Source organism: Microcebus murinus, chromosome 27 (assembly GCF_040939455.1).
Source record: "Microcebus murinus isolate Inina chromosome 27, M.murinus_Inina_mat1.0, whole genome shotgun sequence".
NCBI lineage: Eukaryota > Metazoa > Chordata > Mammalia > Primates > Cheirogaleidae > Microcebus > Microcebus murinus.
The window spans coordinates 19,379,747-19,396,028 of NC_134130.1; the positions used below are offsets into that span (position 1 = coordinate 19,379,747).

The 16,282-nt window shown below is 51.6% G+C and overlaps 1 protein-coding gene across 5 annotated transcripts in view; it reads right to left on the reverse strand.

Annotated features, from left to right (window-relative positions):
• The window catches only part of LOC142864865 (solute carrier family 2, facilitated glucose transporter member 9-like), a 61,123-nt gene extending 45,492 nt beyond the window's left edge, over positions 1-15,631 (reverse strand). The window contains exons 1-3 of one of the 5 annotated variants that reach the window (XM_075998338.1): positions 15,482-15,591; positions 9,363-9,462; positions 2,218-2,316 (exon numbers count right to left, since the gene is read on the reverse strand). In XM_075998338.1, coding sequence (XP_075854453.1) covers positions 2,218-2,316; positions 9,363-9,425 — 162 coding nt within the window. In that variant the 5' untranslated portion in view covers positions 9,426-9,462; positions 15,482-15,591. Of the gene's footprint in view, positions 1-2,217; positions 2,317-5,200; positions 5,543-9,362; positions 9,463-11,720; positions 11,948-15,481 lie in introns of those variants that run through there. The other 4 variants (XM_075998334.1, XM_075998335.1, XM_075998337.1 and 1 more) reach the window with 4 other exon arrangements.
• Between the last annotated feature and the right edge of the window lie 651 nt (positions 15,632-16,282).

The following is a 16,282-nucleotide window of genomic DNA, read 5'->3' on the forward strand; positions in this document are numbered from 1 at the left end:
AACAAACATATGAAAAAATGCTCAACATCTCTAATCATTAGGGAAATTCAAATCAAAACCACAATGAGATATCACTTAACTCCAGTGAGAATGGCCTTTATCAAAAAGTCTCCAAACAATAAATGCTGGCGTGGATGCAGAGAGAGAGGAACACTCCTACAACCTCTGTGGAAAGCAATATGGAGATACCTTAAAGCGATACAAGTGAATCTACCATTTGACCCAGCAATCCCATTGCTGGGCATCTACCTAAAAGATCCAATGACACTCTACAAAAAAAGACACCTGCACTCGAATGTTTATGGCAGCACAATCCATAATTGCAGGGCTGTGGAAACAGCCCAAGTGCCCGTCAATCCAAGAATGGATTAATAAAATGTGGTATATTTATACCATGGAGTACTATTCAGCTCTAAGAAACAATGGTGCTATAGCACATCTTATATTTTCCTGGTTAGAGCTGGAACCCATACTACTAAGTGAAGTATCCCAAGAATGGAAAAACAAGCACCACTTATACTCTCCAGCAAATTGGTATTAACTGAGCAGCACCTAAGTGGACACATAGGTACTACAGTAACAGGGTATTGGGCAGGTGGGAGGGGACAGGGGGGCAGGTATATACATACATAATGAGTGAGATGTGCACCATCTGGGGGAGGGTCATGCTGGAAACTCAGACTTGTGGAGGGAGGGGGGAAGGGCATTTATTGAAACCTTAAAATCTGTATCCCCATAATATGCTGGAAAAAAAAAAGTGCTTGGAGGAAGGGCCGCGCCTCACGCGTGCTCCTTCATGTGTGCTGCTACTGATGCTGTCATAATGTGTATGATTCGCATTTAAAATTTTTAAAGGCCACCCTGACTGTGTAGGCCTTCTCCCATCCTCTCCCTCTGACGCCTAGGGAAATCCTACCCATCCGTCATGGCTCAGCTCAAGTGCTACCTCAAGTTGCCTTCCCTGATTTCCTAGCATTGGACACATGGAAAGCATTCAACGAATGCTTGCTGAATGAATGAATGAATGAATGAATGAATGAATGAATGACAGATTTGCATCTTCCTCACGTTTTCACAGTCAGTGCCTATACCCATATCATTCTATTCCAGGCTCAAGTTTCACAGGCCTCTTGGCTGCATAAGCCACGAGCGCAAAGAACATCCACCCTCTCAGCTGGGTGTTCTGCTGAACTTTCAAGATGAAGCAAGAGTCCAAACTCCCAATTCCCTTTGAAAGACAAATATGGACAAGTCATATCCCCATCTCGGGATGATAGTACAATGACAATATCAAAGATTATCAGTTGCAGCAAGTGCCTGTCCAAGCCATCTATGCCCCCTGTTTTTCAAACTGTTTTTAGTATCACAACAACCTTTCAAATTGAATTTACATAGAACCCCAAAACATCAAAGAGTTAACAGAATTTTTGAAAACAGAGCTCTCCTGGCACACATGGAGCCTGGATCCCTGAGTCACCTCTGCAAAATCCCAAGGCTCCTAGGAACCTTTGAGACCCACTGTCCTGGGGCTCCCCTGCATTTTGTACACAAGGATGCCAGGTCCCCGAACAAGGAAGAGCTTGGAAGGCCTCCTGTCCACAGCCTGACTCCTGTCCATCCTGGGGTCCCCAAAGCACAGCCTATGCTCCAAGCCCTGGCCTAGCCTGCATCTCCCCAAGTGATTCCTGCATCTCAGGCCCCAGGCCACCCCTCCACCTTCGAGAGACGTGGCTCAGGCATCACCTCCTCCAGGAAACCTTGCTTTCCACCTTCATCCTGACCGAACCCCAGTGGGGAGATAGGTCAACATGGAAGCCACCACCCCAGGAATGGGGCAGCACCTAAACCTGATTGCCTAGGTACGAGGGGCCCAACCTTCACCCGCCAACCAGCAGCACAGGGTGAATAGGGGAACTACACCTAGATCTGCCAAGGATGGATCTTATCTAACAGGCACCTGAGTTATGATTAAAGGTCACCAAAAAGAACAAATCCAGAAAATGTACAAGTTTCTATGCATGAAGCCCTTCTAGTGGCTCTCTTCCCTGGCATTAGAGACCCTCACTCCAGCCGCAAGGAGCTGCCCCTCCCACACTTGACTTCTTGTCGTCTGTTTCTATCTCTCCCATCTCACCCTTGGCAGGGCTGGTCTCACTCTCTGTCCCCTCCCCAGTGTCCAGCACAGGGTCTGGCTGGGCGGCCGAGAGGGGCACTCACCGGGGCGGGGGCGTTTACCACCGACAGGTTGTACCCATAGAGGAAGGATGAGCCAAAGGCGCCCACCAGCGAGGCCATGAGGAGCGAGCAAGACCAGTCCTGTGGGGGAGGAAGGGAGAGCACGTCAGAGCTGGCACTTGGAGCGTCCCTTTAGCTGGGGAAGGCCCTCCCAGGGAGAAGTCCTTGACAGGAGCCGAGCGAGGGAAAGGCAGCAGGTTGGCTCCTGGCAGGCAGGGTTCCATCCTGGTCTGGGGTGCCCTCGGGTCCAGCAGCCACACCCTTGCCTTCCTCCCCCGGCCACATGAGTATCCCTGACATACAGACCTGGCATCTTCAGCAGCTGCAAAAAACTATCATTTTTGCTGAATGTGGCCACTGTTTGACCCATACAGGAGCAAAAAGCAAAGCCAGACTCAGTTGCAGGAGATGGCAGCAGCAGCGGTGGCAGCAGCAGGCACTCAGCACATGCTAGCCGCCAGGTGTCTCTGAGCACTTGCTGTGCATTAGCTCATGAGTGCTTACATCAGTGTGGTTTTATCCTGTTTTACAGGTGAGGAAGACAGGACGCAAAGCTGTGCTGCTGCTGCTGGGCGCGGGCCGGAGCCCGGGCCTGGCTCCAGCACTCACAAAGTCACTGCTGCACCCACCGCCTTGCCCTTCACCTAGGTGCAGGGCCCAGGGGCCTGAGACTGCTGACAGCCACACGGACACACTCTAGCTGCACGTGCTCACACACGCACTCACAGGCACACGCTGCCCAGGCTGAGGCACCAATCTGCAGGGTGGTCCAAGCCCGAGGACTTGCAGACAGTGAGATCCAGGGCTTGGCATGGAGAACAAGGCATCTACCTCCACAGTCCTGCCCCACAGCCCCATCCAAGGATGGCCACTGCCAGGACAGGGCCACAGGGCAGAAGCAGCACGGCCCCCGGCACAGGCTGACCAGCTGACACAAGCCAGGGGCAGCAGTGGCCTGCCATCCTAGGCTGGCCAGGGGAATGTGGGCCAAATGGAAGGGACCAGGTGTTCTGGAAGGTACTTTCTCTGCCATCGTTTGACATATTCTGTGTGTGTGTGTGTGTGTGTGTGTGTGTGTGTGTGTGTTTTCTAGGTGCCAGGTCCTGACAAAGCTCCAGGGATACAGCAGTAAACAAGACAGATGAGATCCAAAGTTCAGGGACCTGACTCCTGGTTGCTCAGTAAGGGTTAAGACCAATCACTGTGTCTCTCTGGTCCCTCTCGCTGACAGGCCCTGTGGGGCTCGGTTTTCATAACATCTCCAAAGAGCCAAGCAGACTAAAAGGAAATGGAAATTTTTCTTTTACAATCCCTAAACCTATTGACTAAAAACTGCCTTTTAGAGTCTGCTTTTACAGCCTTGAAGAGTTCCTGAATGTCTCTCTCTCTCCTTCTAAGAAGAAAAAATAAACTTTACACTTGTGTATCCTAATCTCTGTGTAAGAAATCTTTCTCCCCCCCTGCCATGAGCACCTGGTGAGTTTTCCACCCATACAGCTTCTCTCTCTCCACTCTCTTCTTTTTTATTTTGGAGACAGAGTCTGGCTCTGTTGCCTAGGCTAAAGTGAGTGCCGTGGCGTTGGCCTAGCTCACAGCAACCTCAACTCCTGGGCTCAAGCAATCCTGCTGCCTCAGCCTCCCGAGTAGCTGGGACTACAGGCATGCGCCACCATGTCTGGCTAATTTTTTCTATATATTCTTAGTTGCCCAGCTAATTTCTTTCTATTTTTAGTAGAGTCGGGGTCTCGCTCTTGCTCAGGCTGGTCTCAAACTCCTGACCTTGAGCGATCCTCATACCTCGGCCTCCCGGGTGCCAGATTATAAGCGTGAGGCACCCGGCCTGGCCTCTCCACTCACTTCTGATCCAGCCTAAATCCACATGCTTGGGTCTCAGTGCCGCCTCCGCCCGGTGTCCTCCCTCGTAGACACTTTCCTGTCTGAGACTTGTTGCCAACACCTCCTCCTCTGAAGGCCCCTGAAGGCTCCACATTCTTGTTTTTATATTTCTCTCTTTGATTCAACCTTTTCTTACCCCCAGCTCTGCCACTTACAACTGTGGAGCCTTTGGCTGGTTACGTCACCACTCTGTGACTTGGTTTCTTCATCTTTAAAATGGGGATACTAATGGAACCCACCTCAGAGGTTGTCACGCCCCAGAAAGGATTAACAGAACAAGCGAGGTCCTGTGTGAGCCGCTGAGGCCAGACAGTGGGCACTGCGCCCGCTGCCGAGGACGTGCTCGCAGATGCGGTGACAGGATGGAGGCCAGCGCGGGGTCTGTGTGCCATGGAAGGGACATTGCCAAGTGAGGTGTGAGACTGATTTCTTTTCCTGCAGTAAGTGGAGCTTGAGCTGAGTGGGATTCACTGACAGCAGAATCACGTTTCAGATGAAGCACCTGTTCTCTATCACTTTTTTCTTTAAACTCACCCTCTGGGGCTCAGCTCTGATGCTGCTTCCTCTGAGCCACCAGGCTGTGCCAGGCATCTCCTCTGGGCCAATGGCCTCCCTCACTCCCAGCCCCATCACCTTAGAAGTGGCAGACTCTCCCCTGTCTGCACCCAGCAGGCCAGAGCTCTTTATGTGAGGGGCCCTGCCTCAGCCCTGCCCCGGGAGCCCCAGCCCGTGCCTGTGCCCGCTACCTCCTCCCTGCCAGTCCCAGGGCAGAGGGTGCCCACTGACTGACCATGCTGCTGCCTGCACCATGCACTGGGGAGGGGACGAAGAGGGACACCACAGAGTGAGTGCAGCGCAGTTCTCCACTGTGGCCTGTTCCATGTGCTCAGCCAGGCTGCCAGGGGCGCTGCCAGCCCAGCCTGGAGAGCAGGGCCACCAAGCCACAGTCACAGCCCAGGGCCCTCAGCCACACAGCTGCAGGCTGGGTTGAGTGCTGCCACGTGACTGCCACCCCAGCCTGGACTCCCCGAAGCCCTCCAGCCACACAGAAGCTGGTTTCCATGTTTACCTTTCTTCTCTTCCCACCTGGCAGCCCGCTTCTCAGGTGGTGACACTCAGGTGACACCCTTCCTGACCCCAGAGGCCTGGGGCAGCTGGTGTCATGCGTGAGGGGAGCTAAGCACGGTTCCCTGGGATCCATGTTTTCTTTCCCACCACGGGCCCTGCTGGCCCAAGTCACGGCTCAGCCCAGGGGCCCTGGGCTCTGCCCCACGTCCGGTGAATAAGGGGCAGAGTCCACGGGGAAGGGGGCGGGGGCGTCCAAACAGGAATTGTAGCGATTTGATCGTGCCTGAACAGGAAATAGGGCAACAATTCTTTTCCCTCCTCCCGAGTCATTACAGCACTGGGAGGGTCCTAACAGGAAATCCTGTCCTCACAGGAGCCGCCCAGGGGTGGGAGGAGTTTCCCTTCGGCATCTTCTTATAGTTCTTCCTGAAGAAAGCCAGCGTTCCTGGAGGGAGTGACTGACACAAACCCAGGGCGCCTCCCTAATGACTGGGACAACGGAGAGGTAGCTGACTTTGCCTCAGAAGCCTGGGTGGGGTTCCATCCCCAATTCCTTCACTTTGTAACTGTGTGTCCTCAGGCAAGTCACTTGACTTCTCTGATCTACCACTTTTGCCAGAGCAGAGTGATACTGCCCCTGCCCTGCTGGTCCTGCAGAGTTACTCCGAGGCTCACACACGAAACACACAGCCCCAGCAGTGGCCCTGCAGCCTGGAGCAAAGGCAGAGGCTGTGGGTGTGGAAGGAAATGGACTCACTTCTCCGTCCTTGCTCTGTCCTGTTCATCCAACCCTAGCTGAGGGAACACTCCCGTGTGCCAGCCCTAGGCTGGCTCGGGGACAGCATTGAGCAGACAAGGACCTCATGCACACCGGCACGTCATGATTACTTCGCTGCATGGCTGATTTGCCCCCATGTCAGAGAAGCGCCTTCAGCCATGGCTAGGACAGTTGCCTGGGCCAATTGCTCCCAGAGGCAGAGAACGCAGAGAACGGTCTTGGAGGCTGTGCCACGACAAAGGCAGATTGGTGAGTGTAGAATGCCTGGGAGACAAGGCAGGGCTCGAGTCTCACAACAAAGAGACAGAGAAGATGGGTTTCATGGAAAGCACACATTAGCATAAGAGGTGTAGAGTGCTATAGGTGTGCTGGGAGCTTGAAGTGTCAAATGCACCTGAAAATATCCGCCCAACTCTGATACAAAGCAGTGGGGAAACAGCTCCTCAAAGCAAATGGGGAACCAAAAGGGAAACCAATCCCCGGTGGTGAGGCTAGGGATGCACCACACCCATGAGTCATGCAGTACATTAGTCACTGTGCATGTTAATCAGTGGGGATGCCTCGGGGAGCACTGGCTATTTCTCGCATTGGTTTTCCTCGAAGAGCTGCAGGTCTGGAGTGGCTCCTGACATGCAAACCCTCAGTTATAGCTTGGCATGCAAAGAGGGGGGTTCCTAGAACAGCACGGAGGAGGCATCTCAGCTGGGTCACTGAGACCTTCCGGAGGAGGTGGCTCCTGAGCGGACTGTCACAGGGTGCACAGGCCCGGGCAGAACACAGGCCAAGGAGGGGCAGGGCAGGAGGGGGGAGCCAAGGCCTGCAGGCAGGGCTGTCTGGTGTGTGTGGTCAGGCGAATGAGCAGGAAGAGACCAGAGGAGGGGCAGGAACAGCCACATCCCTGAGTGCCGAGGGCCCCTCTGCCTTCCCCCAACCCCCACGCCATCCTGATGGGGATATTCATCATCTCATTTCCTCCTCCTCTTCGCCCCATAGCAATGACTTCTTTCTACGCACTTTCCCTGGTTTCAACTGTAACGGGGATCTGGACAGATTTTGCTAAAACCCAAATTGGATCAGGTGACCCCTCGCCCTACTTAAAATTGTTCCATAGTTCCCCCTTGGGGTTGAAACCTCAAATGGCACCACAAATCAGGCAGTCAACACGAATGTGCAGCTACAGCTCGGCATAGAAGTAGGTGGGAGGGTGGCCTGTCCCTCCATGAACCAGATGGCACCTAACCAGGGCTCCCATCAGCCAGCACACCCTCCTCACCCTCCTCTCACGTACATGTCTACACTGCACGTCTACACTGCTTTCCCACATGCACTCATGTCCACGATGTCATCCATTCCTCCTGGCAGCCTGGGAGGAGCTGCTAGTCCCGCATCATGGGGGAGAACTTGAATGCCGGGACAGCGTGGAGCAGCCCTCCTCTGAATCCACACAGCCGGTGGCCCTGGACCCAAAGCAGCTCCTGAGAAAACTGACTCCCATCATGGACGTGGCCATACTACAAACGTTCCCAGGCAACGGGCTGGGGCCCGTTCAGCCGCTCAGACATTCACTTATCCCTCCGCTCACACCCTGCTGGTGACACTGGGGATCCTGCCCACTTGGTTCTCCTGGACCAGCTCAGGCCCTTCCTTCTGACTCCCCCGGACTCCACCCGTCCTTCAGTGCCCAGCTCCTCCCACCTCCCCCCGCAGCCCCCTGACGTCCACTGCCCAGCGCCAGGCTCTGCGTGCTGCTGCCCCTCAGCTGGTTGTCCCTCAGCACAGCAGCCTCCCGCGGGCAGTCCACTCGATGGGCTGAGTGGTGTCCCTCCAGAGCTGCATGTTGAAGTCCTCACACCCAGGACCTCAGAGTGGGACTGTATGTGGAGACAGGGTCTTTGCAGAGGTAATTAAGGCACAACGAGGTCATACGCATGGGTCCCTGATCCAATCTGACAGGCGTCCTTATCAGAAGAGGAGATTAGACACACACAGACGACACAGGGAGAAGGCGGCCACATACAAACACCAGGAAGGGCAGCCTCAGAAGGCACCACTGCTGCTGGCTCTGATCTTGGACTTTGGGCCTCCAGGACTGTAAGACAATCTATTTCTACTGTTTAAGCCACCCAGTCTATGGTACTTTGTCATGACAGCCCTGGTAAACTCATGCAGTGCCCCAAGCCTCTTTATCTCCTAAGGCCTTTCTCCTGCCTGGCTCAGGGAAGGGGTCCAGTTCCAGATACTTCTGGAACTGAACTTACACTGTCCTCTAGATGATTTACTAAGGCTTAAACTTTTGCTTGGACAAGTGGAAAAGTTTCTAACAGGGAAGGGTTGGACAGAGAGGGAAACTCTCTTGAGTACCATTTAAGCAGAATGTGTGAGATGACCACATCCCTTCCTTCATTACACCAACTACCTAGACAGTAGATCCTTGACTCACCGAAGTACCTAGAAAAGATACAGTGTCCACCTGAAGGGAGTTGCTGTCTATTTGACATGATTCTTCCACATCCCTGGGTGACCTGAGGCAGGTGGCTTCACCTCCCCAAACTGTTGCACACCTGTATGGGAATAATGATGCTCAGCGTGCCTCGTTCACACGCCCCTGGCAACTTGGCTAGTGGATCTGCGTTGATCTCTGTCCTTCTAGGCAGTGTAGGCTTGTTAAAACATGAGCACAGTTTCTTCCACATCACAGTTGTCTCCGTGTGCGTCCCAGGAGACAAGGCAGGGGTGGGTCAAGTTTAGACTGGCTGCCCCTGGTGCCAGCCACATAACCTCGGGCAAATGACTCAGCCCTCTCTCACCCATAAGGTGGGAATAGTGATGCCTTCAGCATATATAACTGAGAGAACCAAATGAGAGACGCGTGGAAAGTTCTGGCGCAGAGTGGGTGCTCTCTGGCTGCTGCTTCATGAATCCAGTTTAAAGAGAGGGCCCGAGGAGTCGCAGGAAAGGAAAGGGTTGTTCTAGATGCTGAGGACTTCCTGGAGGAAGGCAGTGGACTAAGCCTTGTGGGGGAGTGGGGGACGGGCTTCAATGTATCCTGAAGGAGAATGACATAATCATCACTAACATCAATGCCCCCTTGTTGAGAAATGACCTTTGGAATGGAGACCCCACCAAGTCCAGAAAGTCACCAACAGGTCAGTACTATCCATATTGTCCATCTCTTGAGCCTCTTCCCACACTCTCTACAGTTCCCACGACTCTTTCCTGTGCGGGTTTTCATGCAGCTATTGCTCACTCTTCTCTATGCGCTGCCTTCCCTTAGCCCCCACCTGCTGCTTCGCCCCCGGGAGGAGGGAGGGGTAGGGACAAGGAGGGACTGCCCAAGGTCACCAGAATACCCATATAAGGGAGAGAGAAAGAAACCAGGACTTACCAATTTCTTTTTCACTGAATTGCTTTCTTTGTTTTCTGCTGGGTCCTTTTCACTGAGCTTCATGGTTTATTTTTCAGATTTTGGACTTTTGTTATTGTTTCTGAGAAAGAGAAGAAAGGAAGAAGCCATGGGACACTTGCTGTCACTATGGGCGGCTCAGAGGAGGTGGCTCCAAACAGCCTTCGACAGGTTTGCTGTGAGGGCCCTGGCAGGGACACCAGGAGGGGACACAGCAGCATCCTCAATCGGACCCCAGGAGACCTGGGCTACTCCTGCTCTTCTCTGGCCTCAGTTTCCCCATTTTTGAAATGCAGGGTTGGACTACATCTATGTTTCTTACACTGCCTTACAGCTTATGAAATGCGGGCCACCCCCCCAGCATAGTCTCATTCAGAGGTAATTCAGTTTGGAAACACTAGACTGTCTCCGAGATGTGAATGTAAAATCAGTGCAAATTAAATGAAATGCTAATGTTACCTGCCAAATTGGGAACAGTTACCAAAATTATCCTCTGAATCAGCGGCATGACACAAATAGGAAATTGTACAACTTTTCTGGAGTTTAGAAATATGTTCCTAGAGCCATAAAAATATTTATGCCCTTTGGCCCAACTTTGCCATTTATAAAAATTTATCCTAAAGCAGTAATAAAAATGTGCCCAAAGATTAAAGTCCAAGATGATCATTGTAGCATTTTTCATGTCAGAAAAGTGGTATTTACAGTAGGAAAAAATATCTAGCAGGGAAATTTTAATAAATTATGGTATATTCATATGATGGAAATTTATATAGTCATATTATGGTATGTGAGAACATTTGATGCCAGGAGGCCATGCTCATAATAAATTCTTATTTGACAAAAAAAAAAGGAAGATGTATAAATAAATATTATTCAATATTAAAATATATATACTTATTAATAGATTCATGACTATTAAATAATATATGTACTTAAACTATATTAGTGTGTGTTTTTCTTAAAATAAATTTAAAACATAATATGAGAGCAGAAGATGGATGCATATTCATAGGCATAGATAGTAGACTGGCAGGAAACTACTTGGCCAGGGCATTTTATCCAATTTTTATCTTAGTCTTTGTTTTCCTATAGTTTTTCAAAGTTCTACACTGAAAAAAATACTTACATAACTGGACCCACGAGTTTTTAAAATTGTTTTAAATTTAAAAAAATTTTAAAGAACGAAGCACTTAAGGTCTCAGGTAGCCACGGATAGTTAAAATAATGCTTTAATGTTCTGTTTCTTGGGGCAGAAAATACCATTCTGGAAGAATGTGCATTTCTTACAGCATGATGAACTCTGAGCCACTGATTTAGGTCCAGAAGTCATTTCAGCTGGCTAGACAAGAATGTTGGTTGTGAGCAACATTCGAGGCCTGCACTGAGGGGCCGGCCGCACCGGTCTCACCCCGGCACACACTGCAGGGACGACGTCCAGCCCTCTGGAGCCGCGTGCACTGCAGGCCTCTCTGCCGCTGCTTAGGCTGTGCCCTTGGCCCAGTGCCTTCCTCCTTCCTCTGCCTCACCTTTGAGGCTCACCTGCTCGGTCCATTTGTTCCTTCTAGAAATCTGGATCACTCCTGTGTGTTCCGTGGCATGTTCCACGAGCCCAGCAGGACCAGGTTGCTGGGCTGACTGTGCCTGTATCTGTGTCCTCGCCAAGGACTGCGCCCTCCTTGTGGTGTTCATTGTGTGTGTCAACTTGCCTGTGCTACAGTGTCCAGCTGTTTGGCCAAACATCTGGAGAACAGCCTGGATACTGCTGGGAAGGCACTCTTTAGATGCGGTTAACATTTGGCCCAGCGGACTTCCTGTAAAGCAGATGGCCTCCGTAAGGTGGGTCGGCCGTTCCCAGCCAGTTAAAGGTCTTAAGAGAAAAGGCTGAGGTCCCCTGAAGAGGAACGAATTTGCCGCACTATAACATAGAAATTCTGCCTGAGTTTCCCGCCTTTGGCCCAAAACTGCAAGCAACACCAACCCTGCCAGAATGTCTAGCCTGCTAGCTTGCCCTGTGGGTGCTGGGCTTGCCACCCTCACAATCACATCAGCTGATTCTTCAAAGAAACCTGGATAAACAGGCAGACAGATGGGGGGTGTATCTCCTACTAGTTCTACTTCTCTAGAGAACCGTGACTGATATGCTCCTGCACTCCTCCTGCTCGGGCCATAACTGCTTCATCTGCACCCGTAGTCTGACAGCCTGGCCAAAGAGGTGCAGGGTAAGCAGGATGGGGGGTGGGGGGTGAGTGGAAGTGAAGGGAAGGGAGGAGACAGAATGGGCTCATGGGATGGGACGAAGAAATTCAGAATTAGGGTATCCATGTTCACCAAAATGCTCACCTCTAGGGACTCGTTGTCATCCTAGTTTATGTGACTGTTGTCACTTCATAACTCCAGGAACTGCCATCCATGAAGATGACCTTGTAAATGTTGCTCTGGAATTACACAACATGGTGGCCCTACAGGTGCCTAAGGATAAAGACAGTCTCCAAATGATTGAGAGTCAGGATTTGGAAGGACATAAGCCATTGGGATCAGCGACCTGGGTCCCCTTCCTGGCTTTGCCACTGACCCACCTGTAAGTCTGTTCCCTTATCAATCTATTGAAGATAGGTATCCTTCTCTCACAGCATGATTATTAGATGAAGGATACTGTACATAAAAGGCCTGGGAGCTGCCTGGCAAACCCTTGTCTAATTAATGACAACTATCATGCACTGAGCTGGAGAAGACTCGGAGAATAATAGATTTGGGAGCGGGAGGAACTGAAGAGTTCTGTTTAGGGAGTGTTGACCTTGAGATGTTTGGGGACATCAAATCGTAAATAGCACTTGGGCCATTGGACAGAAGAGTGGTGCTCAAGAAGCGTCTGTGATGCAAATAAATTAAATGGTCATTAACGCCGTGGGAGTAGGTAAGATCACCCAGGGAGAGAAAGTAGGAAGAGAAGATGCCTGAAGAACTCCAACCTGGAAAGAGAAGACAGAGGATGGTAAGTGAGAGTTAGGTGATAGGAATGGCAAAACAAGAACTTTGAGAAGACGGGAGGGTCCGACTGTGTTGGCCATAGTCCCAGGTCAAGTAGGAGGAAGAGTAAGTGTCCACAGCATGTGGCCACGTGGAGGCCATCAGTAACAAGGGTGACATGAGGGGAGAGGGTGACAAGAGGCTGGCGCTTCTGGAGAAGAGCCTTGTGCGGACAAGTCTTCCCACAACGCTGACGGTGAGTGGGAGCAGAGGAGAGGGCATGTGGTAGGGTATGGGGTCAAAGGTACAGCGAGGAGTGCAGGTCTGGAAGGGGGACAATGGAGACTCCAGTCCAATGGTGTGATGTTCTAATGGCACTGGTAGCCTGTTCATGTATCCATGTGAATCGTGAGGCAAAGCTGAGAACTGAAGGGGAAAGAAGGCAGCTGATGGTGGCAGGAGTGCGGAGCCAGCCGTGGACTCATCACTGAGGAACCTGGAGAGCTGCCTGGCCGGGCTGTGGGTGGTGCTAGGGTCTATCTGTGGCTCAGCGGTGGAGCAAGCAGGTGGGAGAAGACAGGGGACATTCTGAGCTGCCACTGGGGGCTTAGATAGGAAAACGGCTGAGAGCAGACGTGGCACAAGCTGTGGTCCCCACATGGCTTTCGTTGGGATATACTATGTCCATGCAAAGTGGGAACCACCTAGAAACCAAGGTCAGGGCAGATGAACAAGCACGAATGTGGGGGAGGCAGTGAGGCCAGAGCTGGGGGGAGAGGGCAGTGAGCACAGCAGTGATGGTGTGTGTCCGGCATTCCCACAGGAGGTGACTGGGGCAGGGGGGCCTGGGCATGGGGTGGGGGAACAGCGCACTCAGCAGACCCTAAACAACGAAGCCTCTGTGCCGAGAGGAGGAGGCTGAGGCTGGGGAGACCTGCACATTCTCCCAGAAAACGTGCTGAAGCCTAGAACGCTGCTGGCACCAGGAGGGTGTGGGTGGTGGGTTGTCCTTTTTCCAGGTCACTGCCAACTCCAAGCTTCTCCTACACCCCCACCAGCAAGGAAAGGTCAATACTGACCCCGCCTGGGGGAGCTGTAGGCAGCAGAGGCTCAAGGCTCCCCCCTACAGAGAGACTACTCAGAGCTGAAGGTGCCCTTGTCTTCCTGTGACGTCTTGGCACAGGTGGGAAGCTGACTGCCCATGCAGAGCAAGGCCAAGTGCACACAGCTTGCACCCTAGGCAGCATGGACTCCTGAGCCATGCGTCCAAATCCCAGCTCTACAGCTTACTAGCTGTGTGATTTGGGGAAAGTTACTTGACCTCTCCGAACCTCCATTTCTTTATGTCTTAAATGGGGGCAATGTCATGAGCTACCTCATTAGCCCACGGTGAGGATGAAATGAGTCCATGTGTGTGAAGCACATGGTAAATGCCAAATGCACGTCAGCTTTCATGCTCCTCCCCAGGGGCACAGCCTTTGTGGAACACAGACCAGGTACTCGCTGTTTGTGAGAGCCTCAAGGAATGGATGGTGTTTTAGAACTTACTAAAGGGAAAGGGGGGGGGCATGTGGCCTTTGACTGAAGAACTCTAAACTGCCTCCAAGTAATTCTCTTAGGCTTAAATAGAATGATAGATTACTAAAATAACATACATAAATACATAAGATAAATAAACATAAGATAAATAAACACCATGCGTGGTGAGGGCTTCAAAAATGCTAGCTCTGTCTTTCCAATCTGTAATGACAGCACTAATCTCACTGCTATTTGAGACTGCTGCCCTGCTGATACCCACCAGAATAGACATGCTGGTTCTTACAAGATCAAAATGCTGCTGTACCCATTGGTGAATAGCCACCTGCCCACGTCCCCAAACGCCTACCTGCCACTTTGGCAGCCCAGAACCCTCTCTGCTGGGCCTCCCACATCCAGCAGCTATAAAGTTGGCATCTAGCATAGCAGAGCACCAGGACTGCTCTAGGCAATCTGACTGGTAGGGACCTAGACTTTAACTGGGGTTAAATATTTATTAATAGAAAATCACCTCTGCCACCACTATTGCTACTGCTGCCAAGAAAACCTGTGTCTGCTGCAATGCTGGGCCCACGTGAGAAATAAAGCTACCAAGGCTTGACGTGACTTCACTCCCCAAACCTGTCAGAGAGGTTGGATCTGAGCCCAGACAGCCTGGGGCCAGACCATCACTCTCACTGAGCCTGTGTGGGGTGGGGACAGAGGCAAGGACAGACACTGGCGAGCACTGGTGAACCACAACAGGTCAGCAAACAGCAAGTGGCACTTGTTGTCCCGCATGTGGTTCATGAAAGCTGGAGACCAGCCTTCCTGGAGGTGCCTGGAGCCACCACCTCACACACTGTCCGCCCTGTGATGTGGCCCCTAGGACAAAACCAGGCAGTCTCAGCCACCCACTGGCCAACAGCTGTGCACAGAGAACCCCACAGCGCACCTGGTCCCCAAGTTCTCCAACTGATTAATGCTTGGCTGTGACTTGCTTCTGAATTTTCAGGGTTGTCTGCTGACTTTGGCATGAAACTAAAGCAGATCCCCAAACAAGAAAATGAATGTGGAAAACATAGCACCTTTGAGAGAGAAAGGGAAGGAAGAGGAGGAAGAGGAGAAATATGGGAGGGAACAAGGAAAGAAGAAAGAAAAGGAAGGAAGGAGGAAAGTAAGAAAGAGAGAGAAGGAAGGAAAGGAGGAGACAGAGAGGAAGGAAGAGGAGAGGAGGTAGAGGTAGGGAGGAAAGAAAGAAGGAAGGAAAGCGAGGAATGGAGGAAGATAGAGAGAGAGGGAGGGAAGGAAGAAAGAAAGGTGGTGGAGGGAGGGAAGAAGGAAGGAAGGGGGAGAGAGAGAGAAAGGACAAAGAGAGAGAGATTATCAGATTATTGGACATTGGAATAGCGACCACAGCTGTAATCATAACCAATTCCATTTTTATATGAACAATTGTCAGATACCGCACTAAGCACTTTTTGTGCATATTCTCATTTAATTGTCACCACAACCCTGTAAAGTTGATTTCAAATCCTTCGTTCTAGCTGCTCCATAAAGGTCTCAGTCATTCTTGGAATTTTCCTCAAAGCCCGCCCCAGTCCGCAAGCGGCACTCACCTGTTTCCGGAGCTTGCCTCGCTTGTTCCGGTCTAGCAAGCAGAGTATGCCTGATAAATAGATGGGGTCTCAACTTAATTAGATGTCAACCTGGGAAATTGTGAAGTTGAGCAGTGTTAATGATTAAGCCACATCCAGCTGTTCCTGTAAACTTTCTCTGTGGCCCATCTTGATAAGCGATAAATGGTTAACCACTAACTGTTGGTGACTGGCTCAGCTCATCGCAATCAGCAGTGCGTCAGCATGTTCTGGCCCTGGAGTCCGAGGGTAGAGGTGTCTTGGTGAAGCCACTGTTGACGAACGGACCGGACTCTCCTCCACCTCTCTGGGCGTCACAGCCCTTCTCCTTAACACGAGGTTGTGCCTGGCGCAGAGCCCCCTGCCTGGGCTGGGGGGGAGTGAGTAAAGTGACGTGGAGAGTTGGAAAGCAGAAGCCAGTCAGGAGTAGGCAGATCAAGTCCTACATCCGAAAGAGCAGGATGAGGGGCTGGCTCTTGTTACCTGTCCCTGTCGCAGGAAACTCAGCCAGGGAGAAATACCTGAGCACCCTCACCTGCAAAATGCTGTACCCATGGTCATTGTCATTTTTTCATCAATGTCACATTGCCCTCTCTCTCCTTAGCTCAGCAGTGATGCACACCTGCTAGCTCTTCTCACTCTGCAGCATCCTGAGATAAATGGAGAGCTGGGGTGACAGAGATGCAACAGAAAGAGGGGAGGGGCCGGGAGCATTGCCGGGTAGCTCTGGGCAAGATCCAGGCCCAGCCAAGGGCTGAAAAGCTCCCTTCTGACCCAGTCACC